Source organism: Coturnix japonica, chromosome 14 (assembly GCF_001577835.2).
Source record: "Coturnix japonica isolate 7356 chromosome 14, Coturnix japonica 2.1, whole genome shotgun sequence".
Lineage (NCBI taxonomy): Eukaryota > Metazoa > Chordata > Aves > Galliformes > Phasianidae > Coturnix > Coturnix japonica.
Window position 1 is genome coordinate 12767850 of NC_029529.1, and position 22032 is coordinate 12789881.

The 22032-nt window shown below is 59.4% G+C and overlaps 4 protein-coding genes across 9 annotated transcripts in view; 2 read left to right on the forward strand and 2 right to left on the reverse strand.

The window, feature by feature from the left end:
* Nucleotides 1-282: 282 nt before the first annotated feature.
* ZP2 (zona pellucida glycoprotein 2) lies at nucleotides 283-6266 on the reverse strand. Of its 3 annotated transcripts, NM_001323245.1 has the most exon segments (20): nucleotides 283-481; nucleotides 563-646; nucleotides 730-826; nucleotides 905-1040; nucleotides 1409-1598; nucleotides 1872-1996; nucleotides 2079-2170; nucleotides 2248-2429; nucleotides 2598-2727; nucleotides 3041-3049; nucleotides 3052-3078; nucleotides 3080-3222; nucleotides 3297-3393; nucleotides 3723-3887; nucleotides 4134-4172; nucleotides 4460-4618; nucleotides 5328-5422; nucleotides 5506-5589; nucleotides 5724-5797; nucleotides 5875-5927. In NM_001323245.1, coding segments are annotated over 20 exon segments (2079 nt in total). In that variant the 5' UTR covers nucleotides 5880-5927; the 3' UTR covers nucleotides 283-335.
* A 1241-nt stretch (nucleotides 6267-7507) lies between these two features.
* On the forward strand, nucleotides 7508-12730 carry ANKS4B (ankyrin repeat and sterile alpha motif domain containing 4B). 2 transcript variants are annotated; one of them, XM_015877470.2, is made up of 2 exons: nucleotides 7508-8586; nucleotides 11279-12730. In XM_015877470.2, the coding sequence occupies exons 1-2, from the start codon at nucleotides 8423-8425 to the stop codon at nucleotides 12324-12326; spliced, it is 1212 nt and encodes a 403-aa protein (XP_015732956.1). In that variant the 5' UTR covers nucleotides 7508-8422; the 3' UTR covers nucleotides 12327-12730. The 2 variants fall into 2 exon arrangements, with proteins under 2 accessions (XP_015732956.1, XP_015732957.1); XM_015877471.2 differs by lacking the exon at nucleotides 7508-8586 and adding an exon at nucleotides 8627-9268.
* An 870-nt stretch (nucleotides 12731-13600) lies between these two features.
* On the reverse strand, nucleotides 13601-19920 carry CRYM (crystallin mu). 3 transcript variants are annotated; one of them, XM_032447626.1, is made up of 9 exons: nucleotides 19668-19920; nucleotides 19397-19547; nucleotides 19119-19181; nucleotides 17198-17299; nucleotides 16834-17017; nucleotides 16424-16501; nucleotides 16077-16232; nucleotides 15802-15886; nucleotides 13601-15429 (listed from the first exon to the last, which is right to left on the reverse strand). In XM_032447626.1, exons 1-9 carry the CDS (start codon nucleotides 19838-19840, stop codon nucleotides 15417-15419), a joined length of 1005 nt encoding a protein of 334 aa, XP_032303517.1. In that variant the 5' UTR covers nucleotides 19841-19920; the 3' UTR covers nucleotides 13601-15416. The 3 variants fall into 3 exon arrangements, with proteins under 3 accessions (XP_032303517.1, XP_032303518.1, XP_015732959.1); XM_032447627.1 differs by lacking the exon at nucleotides 16424-16501 and having other exon boundaries at nucleotides 16077-16220; nucleotides 19668-19919; XM_015877473.2 differs by lacking the exon at nucleotides 16424-16501 and having other exon boundaries at nucleotides 16077-16198; nucleotides 19668-19914.
* Nucleotides 19921-19983: 63 nt separating this feature from the next.
* LOC107321030 (cytochrome b-c1 complex subunit 2, mitochondrial) overlaps nucleotides 19984-22032 on the forward strand; it is a 13417-nt gene continuing 11368 nt past the window's right edge. Inside the window, exons 1-3 of the mRNA XM_015877520.2 lie at nucleotides 19984-20114; nucleotides 21179-21271; nucleotides 21392-21541. Coding sequence (XP_015733006.2) covers nucleotides 20079-20114; nucleotides 21179-21271; nucleotides 21392-21541 — 279 coding nt within the window. The 5' untranslated portion in view covers nucleotides 19984-20078. The remainder of the gene's footprint in view (nucleotides 20115-21178; nucleotides 21272-21391; nucleotides 21542-22032) is intronic.

Genomic DNA, 22032 nt, shown 5'->3' on the forward strand with positions numbered 1-22032 from the left:
TGAACGCTGCGGGGCTCAGAGCCGACCTGGAAGCAGCAGCTCAGCCCTTCCCCGAGGGAAGGAGCAGCTGAAGGAGCTTTTTGCTACCAGCCGTTTTTCACTGTGGCAGCGAGACGAGGAAACAGTCCCTGGCCTCCAGTGAGGCTCAGGTGGCCCTGAAGCTTTGGAGAGCTGCTCTTCAGTTTTCAGCTTGTTCCTCTGCCCATAGACCTGGGGAGGACCACCTCTGTTCACCATTCACCTGCGTTTACCCCCAAGGAATAACACAACCAACTCCAGAGCTACATCTCTTAACTGAAAAGCCACATTTTTAATTAAGTTCATTAACAAACATATTAATGTACCACATTTACCATCAGGGCTCTTCTCTTCAGGCATTTAAGAAGAGCCATAAATAGCAGCATTGCGGTCACCAGAGAGAGAGCACCAACAGCAGCCACAGTAACTGCAGCCCACGCAGCCTCGCTCAGCAGAACATCCCCTGCAAAGGGAGCAGGAAAGCAGCACAGTGAGGGGCTGCCCCACAGCCGGGCAGTGCAACACCACCAGCACCGCTCCTCACCTTGTGCTGCTGCCCATCCGTGGGGCACCAGGAGCACAGGACCCTGCAGGCTCACCACAGAGCTGGCCCCCGGCATCCCACTGCCTGCAAGAGAACACAGGGGAGAGGGCTGAGCGGGGTGCTGCAGACCGTTGGCACTACAGGACAAGAGCCAGCCTGAGCATTACCTCTCTTGCTTCTAGGCAGCCTGGGGCACCTCGCTGTGCACAGGGGGGAGTCTGGCTGGAAGCGGTTGCAGATGAGGACACTGCAGTGGAAATACACCTGGACACAGAACAGACATGGGCACTCACAGGAAACAAGGGCTCCTGCTGACTGCAGAAAGCAATAAGCAACACTCACTAAGCTGGGGAGGGCCTTGTCACCAGACATGAAAGCAAAAGCCTTCACTTCCAGCCGCCGGCGGTAGTTGGGATAGCTGACACCATGGCCTATGGGATGGAACACGGTCCTGTGGCTGTCCTGGTCATACTCACACCTGCAGGGGGAAGAAACAGCCTGTTGCTGGCAGGGCAGAGGCCATGGAATGGCCAGGGTTGTAAGGGACCTCTAAGACCATCTGTTCCAATGCTCCCCTGCTCCAGGGGGACACCTCCCTCCAGCCCAGGCTGCTTTGTTTCCAGCTGCAGGACAGAGTTCAAGGCAGAGAGGTGCCATCCTGCAAGTTCCAGGACACCCCGACAGGTGGCACTTGTCAGGGCCCCCCTACACAGCTCTGATTGGGAACACAGAGAAAAGGAAGGAGAGAAGCAGCCAAACCTGCTGCCAGCAGGGCAGTGTGACCCCCCCCCCCCAGCAGGGCAGTGTGCCCCCACAGGGCTGCGTGCCCCCCAGCAGGGCACTCACCCATCAACAACAATATTCCACTGTGGAAGCGAGCTCGGATCTTCTGATGCAGTTGCCCAGCAGTCGTCCAGTTGGAGGTAGAGGTTGGGGTCATTGCGGTTCAGGACCTGCACTTCCATGAAGATGGGCTGCTGTAGGAACCTCACTATGGGGTACTGGTCATCACGGTACGGCTGCCTGTACGAGTCCTCTGCAAGAGCCAGAGCCTTAGTAGGTAAACCACTGCACTGCAGGAGCCCCAAAGAAACCCAAGTGCTTTGAAGCCAGCTGCTCCACCAGCCACAGCTCTGCCTGGAGCCAGAGCTACTCAGCCCCAGAATCAACTCCTGCACCTCAAGTAGCACAGCAGGAGGAAGAGAAGCTTGTTGGGCCCCTCAAAGCCCGCACCCCCAGCCTTGCACACCCTCCCTCTTATCTCAAGCATGAATTGCTGCCCGGCTGTCTGAGCCTGGGGATGGCTTACCTGGGTAGCTTAGAAGGATTAAAGAGAGGGGGCCTTGGTTCATGGAAGCAGCCAGGGGGGGAGGGCTGTCAACCCTTACAGAGACAGAGGCATCGCCATTGCTGAAGGAGCACAGCACTGTTAACCTGGGCAGGGAACAAGCAGTAATCTCACATCTGTGCACAGAACACCCAGAACCAAGTCACAGCCAGAGACTTCCTGACACACCTGAACTCACTGTCCCTCGAGATCCTGTGCAGCACACGGTCAGACTGCAGCGCCCTCACCTCGTTCTCATACATGATCTTCTCTCCTTCCAGCTAAAGAGAAGTGACAGCCCCATTAGTGAGGGCACCGCCCCCATGTGAAGCCCCCCCGTCAGCTCTGGGATACTCACCCAGTACCTGGTCCCACACCCGCTCAGTGGGACATGAAACCAGGCCCTGTCATTCGAAGGGGACCTGGAGGCAGGTTTGCATGTGGGATCTCTGAGCCTGAGCGTGTCCAGGGCTAGTGGTGGTGTAGTACTGCCAGCAAGGACTTCAAAGTCCATGTACCCGTCCTGGGTGCATACAGCAGCTGGAACAGAGGTACAGGAGTCACCCAAACAGGAACAAGCTTGGTCTGCCAAACAGCTGCTCTGTTTTGGCCATAAAAGCTTCCAGGAATGGAGCAGGCCAAGAACAAGCAGGGCTGAGGTTGGCCAGCTGAGCAGGTTGGGCCGAGTCCACCCCAAGGCTCACTCACCTATCGGTGTGTGCTGGTCACAAGGACACGCTGGATGCATCACCATTGCCACAGTGTCCCCATGGAAATGAAAAGTCAGCTCCAAGGAGGGCAGGTAGGACCGAGCTCCTGGGCAGCTCTCCCCATGTAGCTGGAAAAGAAATCATTCTCCTGGAATGTGACTGCAAGAATTGCCCTGAACACATACACTGGAATAATTCAACCCACCACGAGCAGTGTAACCTCCAGCTGCTCTCACAAGGACAGCTCATGAAACCTGAGTTTCTACTGAGGTTGATGCTTATCTGCTTAGCAGCCAGCTGACATTGATTTTGGCCACAGCCACCCTGCATCAGGCACAGTGCACACGGCTGACCCAGCACCCACTCAGAGGTTCTGTGCCTGTAACAAAGCCCAAGGAGCCGTGAGCACACCCAGCCCCACGGCCCAGAACCTCAACTCACTGCAGACTTCAGGACCCCCCTGCTGACGTGCAGCTCCACCCCTCGTGCTGTGCTGAGAGTGATGCCGTTGTCCTGGAGCCGGTCCATTGGGATGGTCTCATCCTCCACAGCCACAGATACGAGGGTCCCTGGGAAGGCTGGGACGGCCACAGTCATGTGTGTTGTGTTACACAGCACCGGACCTGTAACAACATCCTTGTTGGAGCAGAACATCAGTTTCCTCGAGGCAGGAGGGGCAGCTTCCCCCACACATTACCTGGGGCACAAAGCATTCTTGACTCCATGGTCAGCCTGTGTTCAGGAGGGCCATACGTGAGCTTCACTGCCGCAGTGTAGAGCACCTTGTGGTTATGCTGCAGGGCAGGACACAGAGCACAGCACTCAGGGCAGGAGGCAGCACAGGCCCAGCTCTGCACAGCTACACAATTCATACAGCCACCCTCAGGCTGCTGGGCTTCAGTGAGGAAGTGGAGCTGTGCACACTCACTCTTTAGGAAAGCACCCACTCACTGACTGCTCACACCCTGAGCAGGGACAACCAACAGCCAGCTAACAGCCCGCTCAGACCGTGAAGCTTCATCTGAACTCGCTGCAGCCATAACCCACACAGCTCCACCAGGAGGAAGGCATCCAGTGCCTGAACAAGCTGCACCATCCCCTCAGCGTGAGCTCCACATCCTACCTGGTAGGAGACAACTCCAGTGGCAGTGAAGGCTGCCTGGAGAACCAGGCTGTGTCCGTCAGCCTGAAAGCTGTAGCCGTGCTGCGAGGCTTCCCCAGGGCTCAGCTGGTGCACCCTGGTTCCATCATCAATCACCAGAGTTCTGGGCAGCGCAGCCACCTGAACCTGCAGAGCAGGAAGGGTTCGTTCCTTAGGAGGGGAAGCACAACCCCATGGCAGCAGTGAGGCACAATGGGCTCTGTACCCATAAGGCCCCCACAGCACAGGCTGTACACTGGGGCTATCTGTGCCGAGGTTACACATTAGACTTCACAACAAGAGGCAGCTAATCCAGCCTGAAAGAGTCAGGCTGCTCTTGGGTCCAAACCTGAGGAGCACCCCAAAGCCTCCTGCCTGCAGGAAGGCACCTACCGGGCGCTCATTGCCAAGGCTTGGTCCTGGGAAAGTAACCTGTGGGAAAAGAGGTACAAGAGTTACCACAGAAACAGACAGTGGTTACAGCTCTGCCTAAGAGAAGTGTCTGCTACACCCCCCAGAGCCAGAGCTGGCAGCAGCCCCCACCCCCCGGACAGCCCGACATGGTGCTGGTAATGGCTGCGAGCAGAAAGGCTCAAAGAGTGGAGCGCTGAGCCAAGGACGGCGTGCAGCCAGCAGACCTCCCCAGAGCCCCCAGTTCTCTGGGACCCCATCCTGCCCCCAAGGCCCCCAGTGGGACCCACAGCACCCCCCTCACTTACTGCCATGGAATCCTTTGTGCAGTTTGTTGCACCAACAAAGACAGGAGCGATGATTTCATCCCCGCGGGCAGCGCTGCAGCGGGCACTGAAGGTGACGTTCCTCTCCTCCCCCGCGGTGCCATTGAGCAGCAGGAGCAGCCTCAGCTGGTGCTGCCCATGCTGTGGGGAGACGGGCGTTAATCAGGAGGGACCTCGGATCAGAAAGGAGCTGCAGTGGTCACCACAGCAGAGAAGCCCTTTGCAGTTGGCTCCATCGTTACGTAAGTGGCTGTGCTGGTACAACATGAGCTGGTATTTTGGGAGCTCCAGGGAGGAACATGGGCTCCCCAGGTCAGCAGAGGGGCACAAAGCACTGAGAGATGGGACTGGGAGCAGAGCCTCGGAGAGCACCTGGCAGCAGCACTGGCTGCTCCTGGAGCAAGTACCAGAAGCACTTCCAGCACCCTCAGAGCAGCTGGTACCAGTTGGTACCAGTAAGTACCAGTAAGTGCCAGTAAGGCCTCTGGGCATCTCCCCACTCTGCTTCAACAGCCGTGAATAATTCACATTATGCATCAATGCACAGATATACCTGCCAGGTGCTGACACCCCCAGGGCCCTTCCAGGTATCATTTAAAGTAGCTCTGCACTCCATCACAGGAGGGCACAGCATCCTGACAGCATCTGAGGGTGTTTAAAGCATAGCTGGAAGAGGAAGCACACAGGCAATAGGATCCCAGCAGAAGGGCCCCTTCACAGTAGAGAAGCCAGTAGAAATTAGAGGTAGAAGCCCTATTAAGCTCAACCCCTATTAAGCTCAACCTTGAGCAGCAGAAAGAAACCCCAGGCGCTCAGTGACCGTGTGCACCCAGGACAAAGTGAGCTTTACCTCCAGGCTGGTGCAGTTCACCAACAAGGCACTGAGCAGCAGCTTCTCATAATCCACAGTGAGCTCACAGGACTCCATCTCCTCCCCACTCACATCTACAGAGAAGGGAACAGCCAGGTCTGCAGGAAGCAGCAGACATAAAGCCATGGAGGGAAGCCAGGCCAGCAGCAACACCTACCCACTGCAAGAACGTGCCACGTGTAATTGCCCAGCTCCATGGGAAGCTCCAGCTCCAGCCTGTCCTGCAGGCAGGTCGTGCTCTCTGCAGAGGGAAGGCTCAGTCAGCTCAGCCCCAACCCAGAGCCCCTTCCACACCAGCAGGGAGGAGGCAGCTCCAAGTAAACACAGAGCCCCCCAAGCCAGCAGCAGCACAGAGGGATCTCACCCACTCATTACCTGAGAGATCCCATTGCCCTGAGGCACCAGGGGCCGAGAACAGCAAAAATCCAACCAAGAGGAGCAGCAGCAGCCTGCGAGCAAAGCAGAATGTCACCAAAGAGCAGTAAGGAAAAGGCCCAAGGCCCAGCTCCCCCCAGACCCCCCTCACCTCATCCTCAAAGTGCCAGAGCTGCTGCCCCCCACAAACAGCCCCAACCACCACAAGCTGCTGGGTGCTGCCCAGGTGGGCTTATATGGGGCGCTCACAGGTGCAGCCTTTCAGAGGGTGCCACCTCACCTGCCCCTCGTTTCAGGGCTGGCCTGGGGAGGAGGAGAGCTCCCAGGGGGTGGTTGAGTGGTGCAAAGCCTTTGTTATGGGTTGCTGGATTTGATGGCAGGGATTGTTTCTTGCTCCTAGTTTGTTCCCTTTCCTCCTTTGCCAGGCAGTGTGCACTTCTTGGCACTATTTTTTAAGACATGAGATTTCTGTGCTCTGCAATTTCCTGCTGATTTCAAACAAACTCACTGGGAGATCTGGGTGCACCTGCGGGTGTCACACCTCTACCCTCACGTTTGTTGCTCTGCAGTTTGCAGTGAGCAGATGTTGGCCTGGAGATCCATCGTGCAGGGCAGACACGGCAGCTTCTCTGCAGGGTGAGGAGGCAGGTGGGGCCCTGAGCTGCCTGAGCCACCAACGCGCTGCTGCGGCTGATGTGTGACTGGTGGTGCCACCATTGGGATTGTCCTGGAGGAAACAGTGATAACCAGAGACAGCAACATCCAAAGACAGAATGAGAGCTGCTGGCTCCGTCAGCCCCAGCTCACAGCAGCACACACCGTTAGTGCAGCATTTCTCCTCAGCCTGGTAGCACATCGCCATTGCATTGAACGGTTCTCAGTCCTTTTCAGACCCCAGTAAAAAGGTTCATTTGAACTGCTCAGGGCTTTGAGCATCGCTCTCAAAAGAAACCTCTGCATCCAGGCCAGGAAACGTCACTTGCTGCTGAATCATGTGAATCTTGTATCACATTTTAAGTCGAGGTTTTCAGAAGGAACAGGAATTAACAAAGAGGAGTTTGGGAATAGATGGAGATTTTGTTTGGTCTTTCCTCCTTTCTTCTTTGTTTTTGTGATGCCCATTTGGGGACATTCAGGATGAAAAAGCGAGCGAGGTCCCAGAGCTGCTCTCCAGCTGAAGGGGGTTTTGCTTTGCCCCCAATTAAAACCTGGAACAACAGCATCCCACTTAGCACCGTATGAAAGCTTCCTTCTGAAGGAAACCTTTTGAGATGTTGGAGGAGAACCATCACTGAGATCAACACTTTGTGCGTTGAACTAATTAACGGGGTGTTCATGAAGGTGTGGGAACGAGCTGCTCCTGCAGCAGGGGCCATTCCCAGGAGAAGCCCCGGAGGCGGCTGCTGTGCCCACCTGGTGCCGGGGGCTGCAGTCGGGATGTGTGGGGACGCACAGGGGCGGCCCAGCGTCCCACTGCGGGTCGGTGTGATCCCGGGATGGGGCAGCACAGGACGCAGCCCAGCAGAGCATCACACCGAGGTGGCAGCAGCTGTGAGTGCGCCCAGGAGAGCAGGGAGCCCATGGCACCGTGTGAGCTCGTGTTGGCTCCCAGCATTCCCAGATTCCTTCTCAGCTGCCGACCTGCTGAGTGCGTTTCTTCAGTAAAACTTCTGAACATAAGAAAACAGATTTGGGAATGGCAGAATCATAGAATCACAGAATGGTTTGGGCTGGAAGGGACCTTTCAGACCATTCCAACCCCTGCTATGGGCAGGGACCCCTCCCACAGCCCAGTTGCTCACAGCCCCATCCAGCCTGGACTGAGTGTTGCTGGGGAGGAGCATCCACAGCCTCACAACAACCTGCTCCAGTGTCACCACACTCAGTAAAGAATTCCTCCCCAATGTTTAGTCTAAACTGCCATCTAACAGTTTAAAGCCATTTCCCCTTGTCTTCTCACTACCTGCCCTTATAAAGTCTCTCCCCAGTTTTCCTGTAGGCCCTTCAGGTCCTGGCAGGGCTGTAAGGTTCCCTCAGAGCCTTCTGTTCTCCAGGCTGCACAGCCCAGCTCTCAGCCCATTCTCATAGTGGGGCTGCTCCATCCTCTGATCATCTCCATGGCCTGCAGGGCCATCCAGATCCGTTATCCCCTTACCACAAATACTGCCCACATCCCCCAGCGCTGCATCATCTCTGTGGATCCTGGATCCCCCCAGGGATGGTGACTCCCCCCCGTCAGGCCGTTCCAATGCATCACAGCTCTTTTGGAGAAGTTTTTCCAAGCACCCAGCGCTGTGCTCCGGTTCCACAAGTTTTCCCTCACAGGGGTGACCCACCGTCCCGCTGCCATCCGTGGGAACAGCGTCTAAACGGGGAACTGCGCCTGTTTGGACACGGCCGGGCAGCCCGTCCCACGCGGCACCATCAGAGCGCTCAGCGCTGGAGGAAACCGGCCGCGTTGCTCCGTCTGTGCCGCAGATCGGCCACCAAAAGGACGAAGGACCCGCCGCGTTTCTGCATCGCACCGCGCCGGGAAGCAGCAGCTCCGCGGGCAGAGGCGCGGCCGCCGCTCGGGACGGGCAGCAGGAAGGCACGAGCACCGCCCGCCGAGCGCCGGGAAGGACTTCGCTCCCCTGGGCCGCCCTCCCCGGGGCGATGCCGCAGCTCCGGCCGTGGGCGGGCAGTGCCGACAGCCGAAGATGTCGAGCAGGTACCACCGGGCAGCGGCGGATGGCTACCTGGACCTGCTGAAAGAAGCCACCAAGAAGGACCTGAACTCGCCGGACGAGGACGGGATGACGCCCACTCTGCTGGCCGCGTACCACGGGCGCCTGGAGGCCCTGGAGATCATATGCCGCAGGGGGTGAGTGGAGCAGCCTCCATCCCTCGGGGGCTGCGGCTCCGGCTCCTGGTAACGCTCATTTCTCATCTCCGCCGCCGCAGTGACGCCCCGGGAGCCGCTGGAGCTGCGGCCGCACTCGTGGGCGCTCTGTGAGCTCCGCGGGGCGCTGAGCTCTGCAAACGGCCGAGCAGCCCCTGCTTCCTGAGGCGAATCCTTCGGTTACCGTGGGAGGGAACCACCCTGAAGCGCCACCGAATGGGCCCGTGTCCCCATTTCTGTAGTGCTCCCTCCAGAGCCGATGTTTTATGCCGTGATTCTCTCGCAAGGTTTAGGAGGAGGGAAACAGTGAAGAAAATGTTTGTGCTGGGGTGACATGAAGGTTATGTTGTCCCCGGGTTTGTATTTTTGATCTAAATGGCTTAAGGGAGATTGGGGGGGAAACGTCGGATCAACTGCTTGGATGCATTTAGTTCTCCTTGCCTAGAAATAGGTCTGAAAACCTCACACCCAGCTGGGATTGCCGCAGCTCCGCTGTACGGCTCAGGCGCGGCTGCACAATAAAAGGGGCCTTTGGACTCTATTGCCGTGGTTGCGCCCCCAGGGAAAAAGCAAAACACGCGTGTGATGAAGGAGGAACTGAGAGTCCATAGGGCGCCCGGGGGGGAATGACCGCCCAGGGAACGAATTACAGCCACCTCCAGGGGTGAGTTCAACATTCCCCCCTGCCACGAGAACAACTGAAACGTCCGCACGCGCTCAGAGGATCCGCAGGGGGCACAAAGCCCCGCAGGGGGCACAAAGCCCCGCGGTGCCGCTCGCGTTCCCCCTCGTGCTCCTGCTCCCCCGGCGCGGGGCGGCTCCGGTTCCGCTCATCCCGGTGCTCCGTCCCGCTGCTGCTCGGTGCGTGTTCTGCGGGGGGGGCTGAGCTGTGGGAGCTGCTCGGTCTGCTCTGCTGGCCGCCCCTGCTTTCACGGAGTCACAGAACTGTAGGGGTTCCTCTGAGGTCTTTTCTTTTTGTGTAATGAATTCATCCTTTCCTTGAAGTAAAGGCAGTTTCCCGACAGATGCGGCGCGGACCAGCTCCCTCCCCGCCCGGCCCCGCAGCTCACGCAGCCCCAGGGGCGGTGGGGCAGCACGAGCCCTTTGTCTCCATCGTTCGTCCCCCCGGGCAGCAGCAGCTGCGCTCGGCCGGTCTGTGCTGCACCAGGGCCGCAGTCGTTGAAAATAATCTGGTTTTTATTTTGTTCCTTTTGTTTTCCAATTTCCCAATGAACTTCTGCTTTCCAGACCCCACGAGCAAAAGAACCTTACGTAGAAACAACAGAGCTGACTAAAACCGGGATCTGACCGAGCCCAACCCAGCAGCACTGGAGTCAAAGCTGCGACTGCGCTTTGCATTTACCCTCTGCTGCTCCCAGCCATCACTGTGCGGGCACAACAAGACCCTTCACTGCCACTCGCTGTGGTGTCCCCTGACGTGCAAAGGAGTCAGAAAAGGCCTTGGCAGTGCTCTGCCTGGAGGGCCATGGGGCAGCCAAACCCTGCTCCGGGAGTGCAGGCAGAGAGCTGGGTGTGCTGTGTGCCCCCCGGCCTCGTGCTGCTGCTTGGTGCCACCTGGCAGTGGGCAGCTGGGGGGGGCAGGGAGCGGGCAGGGCTGTGCCAGCAGCCCCACAGCGTGAAGGACGCCCTGCTGCTCCACGGGCAACTGCCCAGGGACAGACAAGTCGGGCAGTGAGCGGTGATCAGGGCTGCTCAGGTTGTGTTGTTGTGCTCATGTTGTGTGCTCATGTGTGTGCTCATGTTGTGTGTATGTTGTGTGCTCGATGTGTGTTGCTCATGCTATGGTGTGTTCATGCGTGTGTGGCATGTTAGTGTGCTCATGTTGTGTGTTCATTGCTTGTCCTGTGTTCCATGTGTGTGATTGATGTGTGCTGGTTCATGCGTGTGTTCATGTTGTGTGTTATTGCTGTGTGCTCATTGGTTGACATGTGCTATGTGATGGTTCATGTGTTCATGTGTTCATGTTGTGTGCTATGTTGTGTTGTCTGCTGTGTGCTCCATGTTGTGTTTCTGATGTGTGCTATGCTGTGTGGCTCATGTTGTGTGTTCATGCTGTGTGTTTCTTGTATGTGTGTATCAGTATGTGTGTTCATGCTGTGTGTATGTTGTGTTTCAATGACTGTGTGTTCATAGTGTGTTGTCATGTTGTGTGTTAATGCTGTGTGCATATGTTGTTGTCATGCTGTGTGTCATGCTGTGTGTTCATGTTGTGTTGCATATGATTGTTGTGTCATGCTAGTTTGCTCAATGTTGTGTGCTATGCTGTGTGCTCTGCAGGACAAATGTGTGTCATTGTTTGATGTGCTCATTGCTGTGTGCTCTGCTGTGTTGATTTCATGTTGTGGATGCTTCATGCTGTGTGTCATGCTGTCTGTTCATGTTGTGTGGCTTGATGGTGTGCTGCATGCGTGTGTTCATGTTGTGTGTTATGCTGTTGTGTCATGTTGGTGCTCATGTTGTGTGTTTGTGTGGTGTTCAGTCATGCTGTGTGCTCATGCTGTGTGCTATGGGCGCAGCACAGCACTCCAGGTCAGAGCGATGCCAACCTGCTGCCACCATGCTGCGTATAGTGGAGGTGATGGCTGGTGCCTGTTGTGCTCCGCTGTGCTGCTGTCCCCCACGTGTCCTCACTCTGTGCTGCTTTCCTCCTCAGAGGCGATCCAGACAAATGTGACATCTGGGGGAACACCCCGCTCCATCACGCCGCCTGCAACGGCCACATCCACTGCGTCTCCTTCCTGGTCAGCTTCGGAGCCAACATCTTCGCCCTGGACAACGAGCTCCGCACGGCGCTGGATGTTGCTGCCAGCAGAGATCGCCACGAGTGCGTCCGGCTGCTGGACAGAGCCGCCACAGAGCAGAACGTGGCCAACCCCAGGAAGGTCTCCAAACTGAAGGCGCAGGCCCAGAGGAACATGGAGAAACAGGTCAAGGAGTGCGAGAAGCGGCAGGAGAAGCACCAGCAGGAGATGAACAGGAGCTACATGAAGGAGAAGGTCGGCTCCGTGGCCTCCTCCAGAGGGACTCACTCCAGGGTGAAGCTGCCGACGATCTTCACGTCAAACACAGCGGCTCCTTTCTCCAAAAACCTGAAGGACACCTTCAAACTGAAGGCAAAAAGGGCGGCCGGCAGCACGAGAAGCCAGGAGCCACAGAGCAACGGGCAGGCAGACGGAGGGGAGCGGGGGAGCGTGATGCACCTGTTTGACGAGAGGGAGGAGGACGACTTAGCGGACAACGATGGGCAGCTCTCCATTTTCACACGGCCAGGTCTCGGGAAGATCGTGTTTGGAAGGAATTTGGCTGCGGATGTGGATCCTGGGACCGTGTCTTCCCAGAAAGAAGGAATCAGCTTTAAAATGTCCAGTGAGCTCTTCCAGCAGGAAGGTGCCGATGGCAGCTCAGAGGGCGACGCTGGAAGCAGCGCCGATGTCCCCTGGCAGGAAGAGGAGCTGCTGTGGGACGATGAGGAAGCAGACAGCACCCCCCTGGAGGTGTTCCTGGCCTCACAGATGCTGGACGAGTTTCTGCCCATCTTCATGAGGGAAAAGATGGATCTGGAGGCCCTGATGCTGTGCTCTGATGAAGACCTACAGAGCATTCAGGTGGAGCTGGGGCCAAGAAAGAAAGTCCTGAGTGCTGTGAGTAAAAGGAAACAGGCGTTCCAGGACCCCGGAAAGACTGTGGATACGTGCCTGTAGAACAGCACCCACTGCTGCCTGCACCGAGATCAATTCAGTGCAGCACGCGGCTCTGCTCAGACCAGCACTAAGGCCGGGAGCAAACCGTGCCTGCACGGAGCCGTGCAGCTGCTGCGGGTGGTGGCTGCGCAGCGCGGGGTGCGGTGCAGATTTGGGCACATTCTGCCACAAAAAGAACGTGACAGAAATTGCCAAAGGCACCACCAGGGCTTGTTCTGCTGCTTCCATGGCTGGGGTCCCTGGTGTGACAGAGCTGAGCTTAACAAACCGCCCCCTTCTCCTGCAGAACCCACCGAGCACTCCCAGAGATCAGGGCTCCCAGCTTTACCCCCCTCCCCGTGTCACATCGCTGCAAACTGCTCTTCTCGGTGCTAGAATAAAATCTGCTCTTGGCTCCAGCTGCAGCTCGTTGCCTCCACTCGTGCCTGAATCCCAATAGACAGGAGTATCTCACAGCTCCATGCTGCCACTCGTGTTTCTCTGCTGCTGAGGAGCCCTGGGATCCCCATTGTGAGGCACAGGGTGAGCAGCACCTGCCCGGCTCTGGCTGTGCACCAGCACACGGTGCCCGAACGGCCCCAGGAGGAGATTCCCCGGGGCTGGGAGGCCGGGGGTCTCTGCACAGCTGATGCTCCGTGTATCCCTGCAGGGCACAGCCGGCACATACACCCAGCACATACATGCAGCCGGTGCTGCTGCTCAGTGCCACCCCAGCCCGGGTGCAGTGCACTGCAGTGCCAACACCCAGCTGGGAGCAGATGAGCAGGGCCAGCAGGTCCCATGGCAGGAGGGGCACGGGCTGTTTGTGGGAACGGCTCCTGGTTAATCATCCATTTGTCGCGCTCCGTCCTTTCTGCATGTTTGTCCTCTCTGATTTGCTCACCATTGCTTTCCTTGGCTGGACTTTGTGCTGCACCTTTGCCATTTCCTGGCACGCTGTATCTCCCTGTGCCAGGCTGTGCCATCTGAGCCTGCGCTGCACCAGCTGTGAGCACAGGGATGGGCCGGGCAGCGCCGCCCTGGATTGGTGCTGGGTTGGCTTTGGCTGAGACTCACCAACACTTAACGAAGCAAGAACCTTGTATGTGTGAAGGTAAATGGTGGGAGCTGAGCCGCCCAGTGAGCAGCTCCAAGCTCCGCTCACACTCAGCAGCCACATTTACCAGAACAGCAAATGCTGCAGCACCAGAAGTGCTTTCATCCTGATCCAAGAGCAAAGCTAAGAGCAGAGCCCACCCAGCTGCCCAGAACAGAGGAACAGACAACAAAACAAGTCAAACAGGAGCTATTTTATTTTAACAGATGATTGTTGCAACAAATCTCGAGACTCTTAATTGGTACAAGAAGGAAGCAGAGCAGTTAGGCCTGTTCTTTGCACTACAAAGACCTGGGGAGGCATCCAAGTGGCCCCACTGTGCTGAGCAGCCCGGCTCCCCTCGGGGCAGTGGGAAGCCCCATGTTCTGAAGCTGGGCTCACAGCGGCTCCCACTGCAAACAGACGCTGTGAGCACGGGCTGCTTGTCCAGGATCACACCAGCAGAGTGCAGGCAGCAATGAACCGAGCAGCACCACAGGCAGCACGCTGCACAGCCACCCCACAGCGCTGCCCCATACGGACGTGGGGCTCTCACAGATAGCACTGCTGTGCCCACAGCCCCCCCTGCTCCCCAGCACTGCAGTAACAGCCCAGACGTTTCTCAGCACTTCACAATCAGTACAAAGAAAAAAGCAGCAAAAGCGGCCAAGTCCCACCTTTACCCACACAAACAGATCCCCCTTCCCTGCTCCCCACCACCCAAACCCACCATGCAAATCCACACTGCTGCTCCCCACTGCCCTGCACTGGGCTCATGGCTCCGGATGCCACCAGCAGCACTGACACCGTCCTCATCGACCCCTTCCACACGTACCTACTTGCCAACGAGGTGCCCACATACGCTGCTCCACGGCCTCCTTCCCCCCTCACCCCCCCCACATCTCGCAGGGCACAGGCAGGCAGACCATCCCATGGGAAGGTGCAGACCAGCAGAAACAAAGCTCCCATGCACGGCTGCACTGTGACACGGGCTGCAGACACAGCCAGGGCTGTTCTCAGCTGCTGCCCGACCCGCTGTGCAGCCACCACATAACAGCACAGAATGGGAATCCTTCCTCCTGCACAGCACTCCTGGCTCCGCTGCCAAGGGAGGAGCACAGACATTGCTGCCCAGCACAGACACTGGGATAAGAGCTATTACCAGTGGACACACAGCATGGCCATAGAATCCATCTCCCTGTGCACTACAAGCTCTACTGGCCAAAGTCAGATGGTGTTCCAGCCCCAAAGACGCTTTGAGAACAGCTTGCAGACACCACGGGTGAGTGAGGAAACCTCCCAGCTAACACAAGGAAACATTAAATCAAAGCACATTTTCAGCACTGACATTTTGGGTGAGTCCCTCCAGCAAGAAAAAGGCAAAACTGCAGGCAGGAAAAGCAGCAAAGGAGGGATCCAGTACAGTCTGTCTGAGCCAGGTCTCCCATGGCAAAGCCCACCTGTATGGAGGCACAGCTCCGTACATGGCTCCTGCTGGGAACGTGCTCCTAATGAAAACCAGGGGGGGCTGCGGGCAGGAAATGGGGGGGGCTGATCCCAGCCAAGGAGCCGCTCACAGCCCACCCTGCACGGAGACCATCCCAGCTCCAGGCGTGGAGCTCCAGCCTCCAAACCATCTGTTACTGCAGTAGGAACAGATCGGTTACACCATGAGATCTACCCCTGGTCTGCACCATAAATAACTGGGGAGGGCAGAGCAAAGCGTGGAAGGACCCTGTTAGTGCAAGCGCCAACATCCACCCACAGCACTGCGTGCGAGACAGTGCCAGCAGTGCTGCAGGCTCCTACAGGTACAGAAAACACAGGAGGTCCCACGAAGTGTTAGTTGTCATTCTTGAAAGCTGCGTTTGGGCGGAATTCATCTTGTTAACCAAAATGCAAGGAACCAAGTGCGGGTGATCTGCTGCTGTGTCACGGCCCCGCTGGCATCACGGAGCTCCCGTCAGTTTCCAGCTGACCACGCATCATACACGAACTTGGCAGCTACGGTGTCTTCAACTGCCATCCCTGAACCAGGACGGGGTTGGGCTCAGAGGGAGCAGGCAGACAGCGCCCCCCGGCAGCCCCCCCACAGCGCTGCAGTTACTGCCCCACTGCGTCCTGCCCATCCTGCGGGGAGCTGATGTAAGGCTGAACCCATCAGCACGGCTGCAGCTCACTCTGCTCCCATCACCAGGCAGCAGCACTCAGCTGCCTCCATGCACTGTGCTCACACCAGACGATGCTGAAATGGGCAGCGTACTTTGCCCAACACTACTTTGCTTCCTTATCACCTTCCACCCCGCAGCCCTGACAAATCACAGCTCTCAGCAGCGTTGTTGTGTGCAGCCCTATGGAGGGCCGGGCCCTACCAGCCGTGCCAGCAGGGGCTGCCCTTACCCAGAGACTTGAAGACGGTGGTTTTCTCGGGCTGTGCCGGTTTTGTTCCCTTCAGCAGCTCCCCCAGCTCCGCAAAAATCTCTGCCTGCAAAACACGTGTTGACACCAATGTAACATCGCGTGTGCACTAAAACGTGCTGCAGAAGGGACTCAACGCAACTCTTCCCTTGTTGCTATCCCATTGCTGACTCTTTCCTATGGGGATAAGCCCCAGCACCGCCCTCCCCATGCGCTGCTCAGCTCCATCCCGCTCTGTGCTGCAGCACCCGACTCACCCCGGACAGGATCACGTCCCCCGACTCCGCCAGCGCCGCCTCCCTGGAATCCACCACCAGCACCGAGCTCTTCATCAGCGCGTCGTCCAGCTCCCTCCAGTCCGGCCTGCTCGCCCCGACCGCTGAACAGCACAATGTGAGAACCTGGGACAAACACTGCGTGCAAACTGCAGATGTGCTTCGGTACAGGCACAGCACGGGCACAGCATGGCCACAGCACGGGGCACAGCGCGGGCACAGCACGGGCACAGCGCGGGCACAGCACGGGGCACAGCACGGGGCACAGCACGGGGCACAGCACGGGGCACACAGAGATGGATGCAGGCAGGAGGCAGCACAGCGCTCACACTGCACAGCGTCCCCAGCCACCAACGGCCTCATGTTCTCCATAAGCAGACCCGGAGCAGTTTCAGTCAGAAGTTTCCCTGCAGGTTCATTTCTAAGCGGATCCAACATTCTCTACATCGTGCTCCTGACAAGCGCCACCTTTGCCCAGAGCCCCCATAGGAGCTGAGGCACAGGGGGATCAGCTGCTCTGCCCAGCGCCCACAGCGCCCGGCTCCATCACAGCAGCACCAGAGCTGCAGGAGGGCAGGGCAAGCAGCGAGCGGCTGCATAGAGAACCCACGGAACCCACAGGACCCACAGGACACATAGGACCCATAGGACACATGGAACCCACGGAACCCACAGGACCGAGGCTGCCCGTGGCCGGTCCCGCAGCCCGTGGCCGTACATGGCGCCGATCTCCACGTACCGTTGATGTGGGCGCCCGGTTTCACCCACTCTCCAAAGAGAATCGGCGCGGTTGCCATGGTGACCGTCACGATGACGTCAGCCCCGCACACCGCGTCCCGCACGGTCCCGCACACGCGCACGGCGCCGCCCACGGAACTGGCGAGCTGCAGCGCGCGCTGCTCCGTGCGGTTCCACAGCCGGACCTGCGGGACAACGGCACGGCTCGGCCCGGGGCTGCAGCGGGGACACCCGCCCGGTGCGTGCTGCGGGGCCGGTCCTTTCCCCTCAGCGCCGTGTGACGGGTGGGCGGCCCCGGGCGGGGCTGCTCCGTGCGGCCGTTGTGGCGGCCCCCGTCCGGCTGCACTGACGGGCCCCTCACTCACCTCCGTGAAGTCGAACAGCTCCGTGAAGGCCTCGTAGTGGCTGCGGGCCTGGACGCCGGCTCCCAGGATGCAGAGCACGGCTGCGGGGCGCGGCATCAGCAGCTGCAAGGCACAGCACAGAAAACACAGGGTCACAGAACGGATCAGCCACAAACCAACGCCAGCAGCACAACAACAAGCAGCTCCCGGAGCCCATCCGGGAATAGAGCGACGGCTCCGTGCGTTCACACAGCGACAACAGCCGGTGCCAGCAGCTCCCCCCGGTGTGACCGTGACACAGACCCCGACGCGGCCCCTCGTGCAGCTGCGAGGCCACAGGTCTCACTGCGAGCAGCGCCGGGTGCTGCACGACGTGACCCCGGCCGGCACCAGGAGGGGCGATCCCCCACCCCAGCCTGGCTCTCCATCGCAAAGTCCCCGGCTCCTTTCCTTCCCCCACAACACACCAACACCGACGCGCTTTCAGCATCCTCCCAGCCCTTTTCTGATGGGCTGAGAAAGCAAAAGGAATAATGGCACTATGGAAGAGCAGGCGCTGCTGAGACGCAGGCTGCTCCTTGCTGGCAGCACCGCAGGCTGGGGAGCAGCTGAGCCCTGTCCCAGCAGGGCACCAGCCCCCCCCCCAGCTAACAACACTCCCAGAGCATTCAGTCTCAGTAACAGGCAGCTCACTGCTGTCACACGCGATCGACAGCATCCGTGGATGTAACCACACTTGCCAGGCACCAACAGCAGCACAGCCACCGTCAGGACCATTGTGGGGGATCTTTTCTCCTTCTTTGCCTACATCCACATTTGTTCCCATGTGCACAGCAGGGGATCCATTTAGTTCCCAGATCCTGTACTGCTGTGTGTTTGCACCCTGTAAGCCCCATAGGACACCCAGACACAGCAGGGATGGCGGAGCTGCTGATGTAGGAAACGCTGCACAGTAAGAGCAGGAATGCCCGAGGGAAACATCTCCGGGCTGAGCTCCGTGTCTGTGCTGCGTTTCTGGTTCAGTTCCTGCCTGTGATTTAGCAGCACTTGGCAGCAGAGCAGCGCGGCCCCACGCGTCTTTGTCTCTTGTTTGTGCTCTCACTACAGCCGCTCGCTCCTGCATGAAAAGCCTTTGAGCTGTGCAGGCTCTCACTGCTTGTTCTGCTGGAAGAAAATTGAAGAGAAAAAAATCTCATTGACTGTGTTTTTCAGTAGCAACAACTCTTTGCAACATTCCTTACAAAGGCTCTGAAGCACGAACCTCAAAGGTGCCCGGCACAACAGCGTTGTGTCTTTGAAGGCTGAGTGTCAGCGAGGGGACACGCTGACGGCTACGAGATAAACTCAGACGCTGCCGGGAGCAGCACATCAGCAGTGGGGGGTGTCGACACGAACCCCCCAGCAGCCAAAGCTCCTCCAGCCCAGCAGGTCAGAGCTGGGCACGGCGGGACGGGCGGCAGCTGAGCAGCGTGTCCGTGAGCGCTGCAGGTTCCAGCCGGGAGCAGAAGCTGCTGGGATGGGTTTGTTCCTCCGCTTCCTGCCGGCTCCATCCCGGGGCCGCACGCACAGCCCGGCACAAAGTGCTGCTGCAGAGCGCGGCCCCAGCGCTGCACGGGAACCGGGGGCGCTGCCCGGCCCCACGTCCCGGCCCTGTCACCTGGCTGAGCTGGAGACGAGCCGCTCTGCCCGCACACAGCGGCACTGACGGGAGCGCTTTAAAAGGGCTGATTTGAAGGCAAACACGTCCGGCAGCGCACAGAGCAGCTGCATCAGCACCGTCAGACGGCGCCGCCGCCACGGCCGCCCCACAGACAGACACCCCACAGACAGACGCCCCCACAGACAGACGCCCCCACAGACAGACGCCCCCACAGACAGACGCCCCCACAGACAGACGCCCCCACAGACAGACACCCCACAGCAGCGACAGCGCAGCACTGACCTTGGTGGCGATGGCAGAAACCGCCGCCGTGCGCTTCGCCGTGATGACGGCACCGTCCAGGACCTGCCAAAACAACCGGCACGTTGAGCAAAGAGCCGGTAACGGGGGTAACGGGGGTAACGGGGAGCACCGGGACCCTGCGGCCTCAGCGCCTCAGAACCGCCGCTTCCACCCGAACGGCCGCTCCTTAACGCTCCGTCCCGGTTCCAGCAGCGCCCGCCCCGCGGCCCGTCGCTCATTGACCGCCCCGTTACGGTTTGATGGAGCCCCGCACGCACCGCCCGCAGCGCCCCGCAGCGCGGGTCGAACAGCAGAACCGTGGCCTGGTGCGACGGCGCGGCCGAGTCCCCGCGGGGCTCGTAGAACGTCACCAGCTTCGTGCTCAGCGCGTCGTCAGCGGCGCTGTAGGCCGGCATGACCCCCAGGAACCTGCGGGAACGGACACGGAGCGACGGGAAACGGACGGACGGGACAGAACGAACGGCACAGAACGGGATGGATGGCACAGAACGGACGGGCCGAGCCCCCGCCGTTCCCTCTCTCTCTCACCCCCGGTACGGCCGTACTCTCAGTACCGCTCTCAGCGGCTGTTCCACGCCGCCCGCCGGCCCCGCCGAGAAGTTGCTGAGCGCGGCCTCGAGTCCCGGCAGTAACAGGCTGGCGCGGGGCAGCAGCCGCTCCACGTCGGCAGCGCTGATGAACACGGGGGGCGCGGAGCTCATGGCGGACACCGACAAACACCGACAAACACCGACAAACTCGCACCGACGGCAGCGCGGTCCCCGCTCCCCGCCCCGCCCCTAAATACGGCCCGCCCGCCCCGCCCCCACGGCCCCGCCCCCACGGAGCAGTCGAGTCCCGGCTCTGCAGCGCTAGAGCGCCGCGCGGCGCGGGGCACGCCGGGAAGGCTCAGTCCTCCCCGCGGACGCCCGTCCCGTTGTGCCCGCAGCGCGCGCCGCCATGAAGCGATTCGTGCTGAACCCGAGAGACACCGCGGTGAGACGGGACCGGGACCGGGACGGGACGGGAACTGAGCGGGAACCGAGCGGGAACAGAGCGGGGCGGGGCCGGAGCTGCTCCGGAGACTGCGGGGGGACGGAGCGGGGTGCGGGGCCGTAGGGCCGTAGGGCTGTAAGGCCGTAGGGCTGTAGGGCTGTAGGGCCGTAGGGCCGGGCTGGGCCGGAGCGGTGCTGTAGGGCGGGAGCGGCTGTAGTTGTGGTTCTGGTTCCGGTTCTGTCCGTGTCTTCGGTCGGTTCCCGCGGTGCGGCCTGCACGGCCCCGGCACGGCGCTGCGCTGGTCCCGCCGCGGCTGATGAGCGGCCGTACGGATTTGGCCGTACGGGGCTGTACGGAGCTGTAATGAGCTGTAATGAGCTGTAATGAGCCGTAATGAGCCGTACGGGTGTACGGGTGTACGGAGCCGTACTGAGCCGTACGGAGCGGGGCGCCGTGTCTGCCGGGCACCGGGCGGCTGCGGAGGACCCGCGCCGTGTCCGCAGCTACTGCGGGTCCGGAGCTGCAGCGCCCGCTGCCCGGCAGCATCAGCCCGGGCTGGGTGTGGCTGGGAGCAGCCGGGCCGTGCAGCCGCCCCTGCCCGTAGCGGGGCGTTGGAACGAGACGGTCTCTAAGGTCCCTCCCGACCCGCAGCGCTCAGCGCCGCCGCTGCCCGGCACCGGGTGAAGCTCTGGCGGCGTTTCCCCTCGGCCGACACGCGTTGCGGGTGAGGAGCTGCCGTCCCAGATCCTTGTCCTTGGAGTCCCGACCCGCAGCGTTCAGTGATTCCGCCCCACACAATGGACGGGGATCGCAGGAGCTCGTGCTTTAATTCCTGCACGGTGTTGGTACAGACCGTGTAGTGCCAGGGGAGGTGGATTCTACACAGAGCACATTTGAGGTTTCAGCTGTGATGGAAAAGCAATTGGAGGAATTAAAAGGGAGCGTGTGTTTTTGCTCTGAGCTCCTGAGCTGTTTAATGTATTTCAGCTTCAAAATGAGCAGCTTCCTTCATACGTAGGCATTGACTAACACAGCGCACCCCTTTGCTCTGCTCTGTCCTGCAGAAGCGGCTGTACTCACTCAAAGTAGCCCCGAAAGTGGCGGTGGCAGCGGCTGCAGAGCGGGTGAAGCTGCCCCGGCACAGCGAGGAGCTGGAGGTCGGTGTCCGTGCGGGTGTTGCTTTGCTCTTTTCCTCTCTTCCCTTTTTTCTAGTCGTGCAGAGCTGAGCTGAGCAGTACAGCTGCGGCTCAGTGACCCACGTGTCGCTTCTAACGCAGATCACCAAGTTACCGAATGGGTTAATTATCGCATCTCTGGAGAACTTCTCCCCGGCCGCGAGGATCGGGGTGTTCATCAAGGCGGGCAGCAGATACGAGACCACCACGAACCTGGGAGCCGCTCACCTGCTTCGCCTGGCGTCCCCCCTGGTACGTGCTGCTTCCCAGTCACTGCTGCTGGTGCTGTGTGCAGTGGGAGGAGACTGAGGGCAGCAAGGTGCGGTGCTGTGTAAGAGCTGTACACGCTGCAGGCACACGGGGCTGCTGGTCGTGGGGTGTCAGTGCAGGAGAAACACCATCGCTTCGTGGCAGTGCTGTGCTGTGGAGCTGTGCTCTGTGGTGTCACTGCACACCTCATGTGTGTGTGTCTCATTACATACCTGATGTGTGTGTGTCTCACTGCACACCTGATGTGTGTGTGTACACGGTGCTGTGGGGGTAGTTGTGTGCCAGCAGATTCAAGAACAAATGGCACACGGTCGCTGCCATCAGTCCTGAGTGCAGCTCTGAAGATGTGCAGGCGGAAGGTGAGCTCTGAACCCCCCCACGGCTGGGGTAGGTCCTGCAGGAATAGCACTGGATGGATCCTGGGCACTGTGTCGTCTCTGTCTCTTGTCGTCTCTGTCTCTTGTCGTCTCTGT

Excerpts from the sequence above, each read along its gene's own strand:
- ZP2 (XM_015877465.2), bottom strand. The coding sequence starts at position 5,545 with ATGGAGCTGGGCAATTACACGTGGCACGTTCTTGCAGTGG. Across the intron at positions 3,394-3,722 it reads CTGGAGTTGTCTCCTACCAG|CATAACCACAAGGTGCTCTA; the intron begins GTAGGATGTGGA and ends CCTGCCCTGCAG. Across the intron at positions 1,997-2,078 it reads TCGAGGGACAGTGAGTTCAG|GTTAACAGTGCTGTGCTCCT; the intron begins GTGTGTCAGGAA and ends TTCCCTGCCCAG.
- ANKS4B (XM_015877470.2), top strand. The coding sequence starts at position 8,423 with ATGTCGAGCAGGTACCACCGGGCAGCGGCGGATGGCTACCTGGACCTG. Across the intron at positions 8,587-11,278 it reads GAGATCATATGCCGCAGGGG|AGGCGATCCAGACAAATGTG; the intron begins GTGAGTGGAGCA and ends TTTCCTCCTCAG.
- CRYM (XM_032447626.1), bottom strand. The coding sequence starts at position 19,840 with ATGAGCTCCGCGCCCCCCGTGTTCATCAGCGCTGCCGACGTGGAGCGG. Across the intron at positions 17,018-17,197 it reads AGCTGTTCGACTTCACGGAG|GTCCGGCTGTGGAACCGCAC; the intron begins GTGAGTGAGGGG and ends GTTGTCCCGCAG. Across the intron at positions 16,233-16,423 it reads GGCTGGGGACGCTGTGCAGT|TGTTTGTCCCAGGTTCTCAC; the intron begins GTGAGCGCTGTG and ends GTTTGCACGCAG.